This window comes from Cydia strobilella, chromosome 10 (genome assembly GCF_947568885.1).
Source record: "Cydia strobilella chromosome 10, ilCydStro3.1, whole genome shotgun sequence".
NCBI classification, from domain to species: Eukaryota; Metazoa; Arthropoda; class Insecta; order Lepidoptera; family Tortricidae; genus Cydia; species Cydia strobilella.
Window position 1 is genome coordinate 9,003,698 of NC_086050.1, and position 12,748 is coordinate 9,016,445.

General features: G+C 36.2%; 2 protein-coding genes across 4 annotated transcripts in view; one reads left to right on the top strand and one right to left on the bottom strand.

Moving 5' to 3' along the window:
- Positions 1 to 3,734, bottom strand: part of LOC134744526 (lysine-specific demethylase 3A) — a 220,458-nt gene extending 216,724 nt beyond the window's left edge. Inside the window, exon 1 of the mRNA XM_063678327.1 lies at positions 3,471 to 3,734. Within this exon, the coding sequence (XP_063534397.1) occupies positions 3,471 to 3,626 (156 nt within the window). The 5' untranslated portion in view covers positions 3,627 to 3,734. The remainder of the gene's footprint in view (positions 1 to 3,470) is intronic.
- Positions 3,735 to 4,378: 644 nt separating this feature from the next.
- LOC134744557 (receptor expression-enhancing protein 1) overlaps positions 4,379 to 12,748 on the top strand; it is a 49,597-nt gene continuing 41,227 nt past the window's right edge. For all 3 annotated transcript variants that reach the window (XM_063678393.1, XM_063678395.1, XM_063678394.1), the window contains exon 1: positions 4,379 to 4,536. In XM_063678393.1, coding sequence (XP_063534463.1) covers positions 4,505 to 4,536 — 32 coding nt within the window. In that variant the 5' untranslated portion in view covers positions 4,379 to 4,504. The remainder of the gene's footprint in view (positions 4,537 to 12,748) is intronic.

Consider the following 12,748-nt stretch of genomic DNA (forward strand, 5'->3'; position numbering starts at 1 on the left):
AGACGGCGCCCGGGCGCGCCTCCGCGGTCTAACTACGCGGATGTCGGATCCTACATCCGATATCGGATCGGACAATGTGAAAACGCTCTTACGTTGATTCTACCAACCGGTAAGCAGTAAAATTTTCCCACTGTAATCATGTGTTAGATAACGAAGTCTAACGTCTTATCTCTGTCATTGCTATTTATAGTATTATAATATGTAAATGAAATAGTTTAAAGTGGAATTATTTAAAATCTTGTATCATACATTTTAATGAATGTTATGAAATGAGTAGTAGCAAAGCAATAATGTTGCCGGAATTTATTACATCTATTTGAATAACCGGCATTTTTTTTAAACAATGCCAAAGTAGAGTATATGGACATAAACTATTACACCCAAGGATTTACAATGTACTTATTCATTAAGTCAAAACTTAACAGATTTCGTAGCCTTCATTTAAATTGATAGCATGAACTGAATAATGTATGAAAAAGAAGTTACTGAAGAGTATAACGTGAAAACAAGATATATAACTAACTAAATAAACATGTATATAAATCCTTATAAACTGTAATAGATGTCATACATTAAAGAAAAAGTGACGAAATCAAAATACTTCATAAAATAATATGATTTGTTTCCAAAGCATAAATATAAATCCTTCTATTTGGCACCGGTTCTATGGAGACGATTGGCCACACATGCCAATTCGTCAGGCAATTGTGATTTTAGTTGTTTAGTCGGTTCATCAATAGAACAAGATACATAATATTCATTTAAATGTTTGTCAGCTAAGAGCCAATCTCTTTCCCACGTTTTTCTAATAAAACGTTATCATTAGTGAAAGGTGGCTGAACTGAGAAAGTCATCAAGACTCTGGAAAAATAAAACGTATCTGGCTGTATTGGACACGCTGGAATTTCGCGCCCTATAAACTACATTATTTTGAAGATGCTTAAACAGGCTGCAATCAAATATCAGCCTGGAGATGGAGATGGTTGCAACACATTTCGACTAGGTATAGGTATACAAGAATTGCTAGTCTTATGTTCTGTTGCTTTTATAGTTTTATACTTAGTATTCGTACCTATGCCTATCACGATATTCACGATAATCATTAAACTGTTGTTGCAAGTTGTTGATTGCGTGATGCCCTCTTTGTTCAATATCGATTTTTCCCTGCAGTGTATGACGATATTACTTGCCACATTTCATAGGTTTCCGTTGACCTAGTCAACGGGAAGTACCCTATAAATTCTGATTCCCTTAAGAGTGACGAAATATACGTTTTTGGCGGCAAAAACGGCCGTAGCTTTTATTTACGTTAACTTAAGTTTGATTTGTTCACAGCTTTAAGGGGCCATAGACCTGAGATGGACCTGAGCATATGGTCTTAATTTCAACTCGATATCTCCACGCGTTCCCGAGATAAAGGGTCTTGACAGACAGACGGACGGACAACAAAGTAATCCTATAAGGATAAGGGTTCCGTTTTTTCCTTTTGAGGTACGGAACCCTAAAAACGAGTTGTTTCATATTTAGATAAAGAATGTGTGCTGAATAAGTATTTTGAATAACATCTCGACAAAAATGGTAAACAACTTTTATTGTCTGAATTATGTTAATTAGCTTAACATACCTACCTTAGTTCTAAAGAATTAAGCAATGAGACCACCAAATACAATGAAATCACATTTATTAGTTAATAAAATGCAAAGTAAAGTTAAGCTACTCCTAGTGTCTAAAGTATTTAGGTATTTGTTTTCAAATTACTCACAGGCCACAGCATGGCAGGTAGACGTTTTCCTAATGTGAATGTGTGATCTTTTATCGATTCTTTAGTTCGTACACTAAATACACTTCCTAGACGGCATTATAAGTTGTATAACTATCAAATAAGGTACCCGTTACTACCTATCGCGAAACTTTCCTTTCATCAAGTTTAATTTAAGAATTCGATTGTCGAACGTTGATTCGGTTCAGAAACCGTGCGTCGCCGGTGTCGGGCCGGTGCATCGAACGCGGTGAGAGCGGGGTCGACGAACCTCCAGCCATGTGCATTCGGTGAACTAAATTGTCATAGATAAACGGGTTACTTTTTTAAAACGAGGGAATCCGAATTGGACACTTGTTTTAATAGTTTGTCAAAGGGCTGTCTCATTTCAAACATGGACAGAGAGAATCATACTATCTTTGTCTGACACTAGTACTAGCACCCAAAAGAAAAGGATGAGTATAGTTTTTTTTGTTCTTATTTACTGACAATTTGGTTTGACCAGCTATAGTTTTATTTTAGAAAAATTACTACTGTCCCTGTTGTAGTAAGTGCCTGTTGTAGGTAGGTAGGTATGTACCCATTTAGGCCATTTATTAGTTGTGCTATAAGTTAATGTTCCTTAGTGCTGGATTTATAACTTCTTTGAGGCTTATGTTTCGTCCGTGATTTGCACCAAGCAAAAGGGATCTCTTCAGACTGTGGCACCTACGCTCAGATTCTATATCACAGATAGGTAGGAAATAAAAAGTCAGTTAATTTAATACCTAGATTGGGTAATGGAACTATTATTTTGTAGGAGTTCAGTTCTTAAACAGTCAGGTAATGCACCAAGAATCTATGTACTAGGTACATAATATTATATACATACGTATATTACATACATACATATTTTGCCCAGATAGATGTAACCTAGGTATTATATTTCTACTAAGAATAATTCAGGGCTATATAAACTTATAATTCGGTCGATGTATATGTATATATAGGTATCTTTATTGTACCAGGTTTTGTAAATAGGTCCCAGGCCGCCAGGCTCCGACCGAGCCCTTTCCAACTGTCCCGAGCTTATTTCTCACTCCCACCCTTTCGCCCTTGTCCCTTCCCCCCATCGTAGGGCAAAATGTGCCAACATGCCTAGCCATCTACATGTATTCGAAAAATAATTTTTAGCCGTAGCTACAAACCGCGCAGGTGGCTCTTAAAATTACAGTCGTGTATTTTTTATGTTTAATTACAATACTAGTTTATATGAACCGGTTTGAATGAGATAAATCATTCTTGACAAACGTTCGTTTCTACTTATAATAATAATTATATATGTACCAAGCTGTTCTGTACAATAACTAGGTACCTACCAAGTACCTAGTTTTATTTGAAGACAACTCATATAGATCCAATTTATGATACCTACAGTACAATGCCAACTTATCAATCAGATACAAATAGCAACGTACGACCACATATTATTCAATAGGTACCTAGAGGGGAAATAAGTAGGTACCTTCCACCTTCCACGTAAGAATGAGGAACTGGCATCTTTGTGTTATGTATGAAATAAGACAAGACGTTGCGTTCAGTTGGTATGCGACTGGCAATTAAATTATACAAATACATAAACCACCTACAATAATATCCAGTCATGACTTAACATAACAATAAAAAATATTCTTATATTTAATTATATTAATTTAAAGGCATAGGGCTCTACCTGAAGCTCCTTATTCTTGTTATCTTTGAGCGATGCTGCTCTGATAACACCAGCTTTCCATCCCCACTCGGAAACTTTATTCACATTAATTTTTGTCACACCACTCACAGACAGAAATCGTTTGCCAACTAAATCTTCACGGTATTTATAGGCCATAACGAACCACACAATCACATTATTCACTTTAAAACTACACAAACGTCAAAAAACACAGCGTTCGAACGCTCAACACGACACACACTTCGTTGAGCGAAGGGAAACTAAACTACGTGGAAAACAAAAAAAGCGCCTGCCCGGAACGTATATTATTAGTCGACTTATTTCAAATACTACTTCATCGAAGTTATTACGCCAAGCTAGGACAACTTCTTGATTTGGTCGTATCAGACTAAACTGAAGTATAATGCTACCAAATAGAACAGTACTCGTTATCAATACGGTTTATGTAGAAGTTACTATGCTTTTAAACATATCCCGCTAAGATTCAATTTCATCCAACACGTAGTTCCTCTTTACGTCGTAATTCAGAGAAGTATCGACAGATGGCGCAAAAAGAAAAAGCTATAGTTGTGTAACCTGATATTGAGATGGCGCTAGCGGACATTAGTGACATTATCTGGTAAAAACTGTAATTGTATCGCTAAAAAATATTTAATAAACTTAATAAGAAGACACAATTTTACAATTATAGTTTGTCAAAAGGACTGTCTCATTTCAAACATAGACAGAGAGAATCATACTATCTTTGTCTTACACTAGTACTAGCACCCAAAAGTAAAGGATGAGTATAGTTTTTTTTGTTCTTATTTACTGACAATTTGGTTTGACCAACTATACTTAGTACAGAAAAAGAAAAGATTTGGTTTTTTTTTGGTCTACTTAAACTTGCTACCGTATATTGATTGATCACGTGACCAAAACATATTTCAAACTTCAACTCAATTCAACATGGCGACTCGGACGTACTGCTGAGCGGTTGTTTGTCATGTTAAATTTTATGATTTTTTGAGTGTTTTTCATATGTGGCCGTTAATATGATATCGTCTATAATATCCCGATTAGTGATGTAAGTAATACATTTTTTTATATTTAAATTTACCCGCATCTTGTACAATGTTGATTCCTTGTGACGTATTGCAAGTTTATTTTTAATTTTACACATATGTCTACCCTTTGTTTGATTAGTCGGTCGGTATCGATCTGTATATAAAATGATTATTGGCTGTAGAAACTATATCTTCTTTATAAAAATATCATCAAAACAATAATTATTAATCCAATCAACAACAGTTCGGGTCTAAAATAAATGACGTTTTGATTTTGATTTGAAATTTGACGTTCTATATTATCTCTGCAAGTGTTCGATTCAATACAATAAATAAATGCGTTGTATTTTAAATATTAAGAGACAGATAATACATTTACGCACGAACGAAAAATGTAGTTACTACATTGGTACCTATTTCATTTTGAAAAGTGAATAGGTATGCTTTTGTCGTAATCGTTTTGCGTACTTGTCCTAGTACAAATAATTTGGATTGAGTCCAAAGAATTAATAGGTAAGTGCAACAGTATAGTATAGAGGAAGTCTGATAATGACAAAAGTTGGTAGAGCTAGAGTCAGACCAAGCTAACTCTGCATAGATTTTGATAGCACTGACTGTGCAAGTGTCTTTTTTTGTCAAACTTCTATGATGATATTTAAATTACCACTTGCACAGTGTGCTATCCAAATCGCTGCAGAGTTCGCTTGGTCTTGCTCTACACATACCTAGTCGGCTCATAAGTTCTGTCACTGGCCTTTAAAATTTAAATTTGGAACTCCTAAAACAAAAACCGTTCTGCATTTGAATTTCGAATCTTTATTAAATATTTGAGTAGTATAATTTTGCAATTTTCTGTTTTCTTCAACATGGAGTGGACGCTTAAAGATAGCCGTACCGCAATAATTGCACTATATCGTTGTGGTCACTCGCCGACTAAAATTTTTAAGCTACTTGAAAATTTAAAATTCTCTCTAAGATTTGTGTATCGTACCATAGAAAGATACAGTGAGGTCTCTAGTTTAAATGACAAGAAAAGAAGCGGTCGTCCGCGTACAGCTAGGACTCCAGCGGTTGTACAAGCAATTAGGGCATGCATTGCCAGAAATCCCGCTAGGAAACAAAAAGTTATGGCCCTCCAGATGGGTTTGAGCAAAAACACGGTGAAAAGAGTGCTTAATCAAGACCTGAGACTTCGTGCTTATAAACGAAAAACTGGCCATCTTCTCAATGGTCGGCTTAAAGCTTTAAGGCTTAAAAGATCTAAAGCTTTATTGAAGAAGTACGCTAAAAATAAGCACCGTTGTATACTGTTTTCGGACGAGAAAATTTTTGACATAGAAGAAAACTGTAATAAACAAAATGATAGAGTGTACGCTCGCAATAGTAAAGAAGCGTCTAATAGCATTCCTCGTATTCAAAGAGGTCATCACCCTTCATCTGTGATGGTTTGGCTGGGAGTTTCTTATGCGGGCGTCACTAGTATGCATTTTTGTGAGAAAGGAGTAAAAACTAGTGCCAAAGTGTACCAAGACACGGTGTTGACTAATATTGTGAAACCACTATCCCATACGATGTTTCTAAACCAGCATTGGGTTTTCCAGCAGGACTCTGCTCCAGCCCATAAGGCAAAGTCTACACAAGCCTGGCTCGCCTCCAATAAAATCGACTTTATACGGCATGAAGATTGGCCCTCCTCTAGCCCAGATCTTAATCCTTTAGACTATAAAATATGGCAGTATTTAGAGGAAAAGGTGTGCTCAAAACCTCATGCAAATCTAGACTCGCTGAAAAAATCTCTTGCCACGGCAGTGGCCAATATCGACATGAAAGTGGTGCGTGAATCCATTGACGACTGGCCACGAAGACTTCAAGCCTGTGTAGATAATTATGGCGGTCATTTTGAATAAATGTTATACATTTAGATTCTCTAGTTTATAAGCTTTAAAACGCTGTACAAATTATACGGAATAAACTTAAACTTTTGATTTTATTTGATACTATGTATATGACAGAACTTATGAGCCGACTAGGTAGTTGCATCTTGGGTATAGATTCTAGACCAGAAAACTTATTGTCCCTGTTTCGATCACAACCAAATTCGAAACCTGGTATTTGAACGCACAAAATATCACCTATCAATTGGAATTGGAACTAATTCATTGCAGTACCATTGTCTACAGTAATATTTATTGATTTAAGGGTGGTTCTTTGAAAGTTGGGTAAATTTCACACAAATAATAATAATCATTTATTACTTACCCTGATGATGATGATGATGATACCCAAAGGGTAAAAACCGGACCCTATTACTAAGACTCCGCTGTCCGTCCGTCTGTCTATCCGTCAGTATCTCTATCACCAGGTTGTATCTCATGAACCGTGATAGCTAGCCAGTTGAAATTTTCACAGATGATGTATTTCTGTTGCCGCTATATAATAACAAATATTAAAAACAGAATAAAATAAATATTTAAGTGGGGCTCCCGTACAACAAACGTGATTTTTTTGTCGTATTTTGCGTAATGGTACGGAACCCTTCGTGCGCGAGTCCGACTCGCCCTTGGCCAGTTTTTTATTTATTGAAACAGCCTTTACCACTGTTAATGGTTTAGGGCAGTTGTTTACCTTGTTATGTAACATCAACTGGAAAGTTTTTTAATAAGAAGGCTAAAGTACATAGTGTATTACCTAAAGTTTATAGTAAGTACCTTTAAGGAAACTAAATGGCATGGCCTAGTGGGTAAGACCCTGCCTGTAAAGCTGATGGTCCTGGGTTCGAACCCCGATAAGGGCATTTATGGACATTGAAAGACCTAGACTAGATAGTACTTGTGTTTACTAGAAAATGCATTAACTCATACTTAACTCGTAAGCAATATGTATGTAATCAGTCCCTAAGGCAAGTGTAAACACTCGTAAGGGCCTTATCAGACAAAAATAAATTATAAATTCTCTTCAAATTGTAGTTAGTTGTAATAGATAGTGTCTTTGAGAAATTTACTTAATTTAAGCTCAGGAAATTAATGAAGTTCAATAAAAGCATGGTGTATAAAAATATACCAATATTTTCATGTGTGCTCCTGGAACTGGTTTTCTATACAAAATCAGTCTCAAAACAGGGAATTCCCAGTTCACACCAAACAAATTCAGTTCCATGCATTTTGTATGACATTGTGGTAAATTAAACCATAGACATTTTTCTCAAAATTACCTATCAATGTAATAACTACTTATTCCAAATCCATCTACAGGAAATTCCTTACAGTTTCCTGTAACAAAATTTTAAGACTTGGTTGTTATGGTAACAAAAAAGATCAGAGTTTATCACACTTGTTTCCTGGTTATTTACACAGGTGACGAAATTATGTACACAAGCTGATATTATTGCAATTGATATAGGTATATTCTATTCTATTGTTAGTGTTTAAATATGTAATTTTATTAAAAATATCCAAAACATTGATTAAACAAGAACATAAAACGAAAAGGCACCAAATATAAAGAAATCGCTTTCATAAAAAAAAAATACTAAACACCAAAAAATAAGGTCTAAAATTAAAAAACTACCACCTGTTTAAATCACGACTGCATTTCAAATTGTATTCAAACACCAAAATCACCAAATATAATTAATGATCACCAAATCTTGAAGAGCAAATTAATGCGATATTTTCACTTAAATAAACCACTATGATTACCAAAAAATGTATACATATTACCAAATAAAGTAAAATGATGCCAAAATTACTAGCCCCTCCCGCTCAATCTCCCGTACACCGCACCGCACGCGCCGCGCTCGCCTGACCCAATCCTCAATTCAGTCACGCGTCACGCTTACATAAAAGAAATGCTACTAGAGAAGTGGATAAGGTTAGGTTAGAACTGCGATCGTCACAGAAACGAAATGCTACCAAATAAGTGGGTTAGGTTAGGTTAGAACTGCGACCCTTACAGAAACGAAATGCTACTATAAAAGTGGGTTAGTTTAGGTTAGAACTGCGACCCTTACAGAAACGAAGTGCTACAAGAAAAGTGGGTTAGGTTACAACTGCGACCCTTACAGAAACGAAATGCTACTATAAAATTGGGTTATGTTAGGTTAGAACTGCTTCCCTTACAGAAACGAAATGCTACAAAAAAGTGGGTTAGGTTAGAACTGCGACCCTTACAGAAACGAAATGCTACTAGAAAAAAGTGACGAAGTGGATTAATTAATTAAATGGAATAACAAGATGATAAATATTTGCACATTTTAAACCGACTTCAAGTAATTTGCTTTAATCGGATAGCAAAACTAAATAATTTGGTTATAATTTCACATTAAAATGGAGGTCTAATTTTGGTAATCATTTACTATTTTTGGGTTTACAATGCTTAGTTTGGAATCATTTGCTTTAATAGGATAACAAGATTTAAAAAATTGGTTATAATTTCACATTAAACTGGAGTTTTAACTTTGGTGATCGTTTACAATTTTTGGGTTAAAAATGATTATTTTGGTGTTATTTGTTTTAAAAGGATAAAAATATGGTACAAATTTGGGAATCATTTCTCATTAAATAGGAGTTCTTATAGAGATAGAGAATAACCCACCCCCTCTCTTCACATAAAAGGAATGGTGGTTAATGGACCACCACCTGGAAAAATAAATTAATAGATTCATACTATCTGATAATGGCTAAGAAAGCCGATGGCAGATGAAAGTAAAAACAAACAAACAAAAAACTTATGTGGCGTTTTGTAAGCACTTTGGGTAGATCTATCAAAAATCTGCGTACATACATGCATACAGGTCCAATTTATATAACCCTCATTTTGTTCCGTCATAGCCAGGTAAAAATTAATAACTTCATATACAATCGCATGTCGTATTATCACTAAATTGCTGCTACATTATGCATACACAAAAGCAGTTCAGCTGTGTTGGCAAATGTCCAATCATTCTCAATTTCGAGACTTGCCACTAGCACCAAAAATTGGCAACATTTCATTTCTTAGTCCCATTTTAACCTTCAGACGTTTACCAGCTCTCTAGAAGACCACTCGTCCATTTATTGTTGTCTAAAAGCTCAAATTGATTAACAGACAAGCTAATCAAAGTGTATATCGAACAAAACTTGTTTTATACAAATATTAACGCTAATATTGGAAATAGAATTAGAGCGTCAAGTCAGCTAGCTCCAATGACTTGAAATCGAGCAGCAACCGTCGGAATTCGTCACCGGGATACCCCGTTGCACTGCCGGGTGCTATTTTCGGTAAGCCCGGCCGTTCGCCTCCTGGTTGTGTGAAGATTTGAAGAAGCTTTAGTCTCAAGCGCACGCCGCAAGCGCCCGCGCCGCGACCGATATTCTATGCAACTTAGTGAAGTGCGTTGACACCTAACCGTTCTGTGATTCACTATCAGTAGGTGTTATTAGTGTCTGTTCCGAGTGCGCTCAATACGTTCATACGTCGAATACCTTGACTCCGACATAATTATGACCTTATAGAGGCCGCTTGTCTTGCCTTTTTAGGGTTAACCTCGACGGAGTCCAGTTTTGCGGTGACGTAGACTGACCTAAGTAAAAAATGTCTTCTCGAACGAAACTGGACATAAGAATAACTATTTATTACGAGGATCATGTTGTTGTTATTTATATTTAATTGTATGTAAAGGTGTTTTTACTTTATAACATAATAAAATGTAAGTCGTTTGAATGACCCTTATTTTCATCAAACTCTTGTAAGTGACATGACAATCAAAGTCATTACTTGCGAACAAATCTTATTCGAAAACCTGGCAGTTAATAGCTTTGTAAATTAGGACAATTTTTTAGTCAAATGCAGAATGAAATTAAACTGGTAACAAAGCAGTCTTTGTTGTTATTTCATAACGCTTCGGTGGCTCAGTAATTTTAATGGTTCAGGAGTCATAGTCTATGTACCTAAGAGTTTTGAATGATTCACGGTTAGTTTCACTAGACTTATATTGACCGGGATATGGACCGTGATTACCTTTTGTATTGTTTTTGAGCTCCCGATATTTCGACGCAGTTACATGCATCTTGTTCACGGGTGACTGAAAATAGCGGGTGGGTGTCCGAGCGCGCGGTCTACACAACTTTGACACCCACCCGCTATTTTCAGTCACCCGTGAACAAGATGCATGTAATTGTGTCGAAATATCGGGAGCTCAAAAACAATACAAAAGGTAATCACGGTCCATATCCCGGTCAATACAAATCTATGTACCTAGTTTAAAATGTAGGTTACCCTCCCGAAAATAACTATTGCACAGTCAATTATCGTGCCGCGGCATACGACGTCCGGTCATGACCGTTTTTCAATTACAATACCATGACATACACCATATGTACTTACCTGTAGTTGTGGAATTCTTGATTTTCTGAAAACAGAGACATTTAGTCAGGAAATCAATTATCTAAGTTAAAATGCATTTGTGCGCTTGTAGAAAAATATCGACTTCAATAGTTTCTTAACCGTTCGTTTTTAGTGTGATTCGTAAGCACGTTTTTGAAATGTTGTGGGGTTTTGCCTTGAGCTTCGCAACACAATAATCACCGAGAAGGTATCAAGGTTGCGACCATTTTCGGATAAGTGAAATCACATTTAAAACAACCTCGAGCGGCTCGGTGCTTAGTGTTAGGTTTTGCAAGAAAAAACAATCTTTACATAAATAGTAATTTCATAGCTTTAGAATTTCGATATTGTAAGGTAACGTTTTTAAAATAAATAAAAACCGACAAAATTCGATCAAAATTGACACTTGGCGCGTATGTTCTTTCCCGTTCTGTCTTGCGAAATGTGACAAAGACAGCGGCAAACCGATGGAACGGCCTTAAAGATACAATCTTGCTGTTTGTAGTCAATTATAGATTGAAAGCTGATTACGTGTTCCATACTAAACTTGTGTAGGTACATTGTATGTATAACATTATACAGTTCTATCTTTGTAATTAGAGCAAAGGGCCTCCCCTCCCGCAACACGCTATGTTGTCTTAAATCTAATTTGGCACACTTTAAAGATGTGAAGTGCATACGAAGTAGGTATATATTACGAAGTAGTTATTTTATGTTGCGTTATGCCATAATGCTGAATAAGTTTTTCGAAATTACAATAATAAAATACAGAAAGGTCCCCAAAGACAAACGGCTCCATGTTTTCTACCTTTTTATATGCAGCAATCGTAGCGAACATTTTACCTTTGCCTAATATTATGTCATCCACAATGTGTGGTCTAGAAATATGATTTAGTCTTAATCTGTAATTTTTTTTAAATAGTTCTAAAACATGAAAATTACAGCTCCGCTGATATAGGTATATTTTCATTTGGGTCTATTTTACCAGTAAACAATTGCAAACACACTAAGATAATAAGATCTTTAATAAGTAAATAAATTTCTCTAAAGACAAAAGATGACTTTCTTTATCCGTATGCCATTTTATGAGCAGTAATTGTACCTAATTCCACAAAGCGCGATTATTAGTTAATGCACGCTCTACTGGACGTTACATCGACCCTGATGCGATGCGCACGCGCCGTATTTGGTGCGTCAATATTAGCTGTACTCTATTGCAGTAGGAAGTTGCTGCTTAATATGGATTTGGAAATTTAGTAAAGGGTGTGGCTTTCTGGGACTTATATTCTCGTATCTGATAAAAATATAGAAAAAAAAGAATCTCGTATCTGAAGAAAATATGAAATTATAGTAAAAAGACTTCTACGCGTCCGATTTGGACCGTCCCATTTAGGGAACAGCCATTGACGTGTAAATGAATTGCACACAGCACACAGTATGCTCAAAAGTCTAGGTAAAGCCTATTTAGCCAAAAGTTGCGATTAAAGGGGTCCACTGACTATCAATCCGCCGGACGATATCAAAAATTTGACAGTTCCGAACAACTGACAGGGCGATATCGTCCGCCGGACTGATAGTCAATGGGCCCCGTAACCTTTCGGACGCCAATGACGGATATATCGGCACCGCAGGTCCAACGCCAAAGACGGATTAATCGGTCAAAGACCACAGAGCAACATTAACCTACGTGCATGTGCATAAAGTTCAATTTCAGTTTTGACACTTCGGTGACGTGGCGTCCGAGTGACAGCTTTTGTGTTTGACACGGCGTCGAAAAGGTTAATAGGTCAAACAGTAACAGTTATCATAAAACGCGTGTTTCCTCAGTTCTTCCTGATCAGGGTGGAAACGGAAAAACTGGAAATAGAA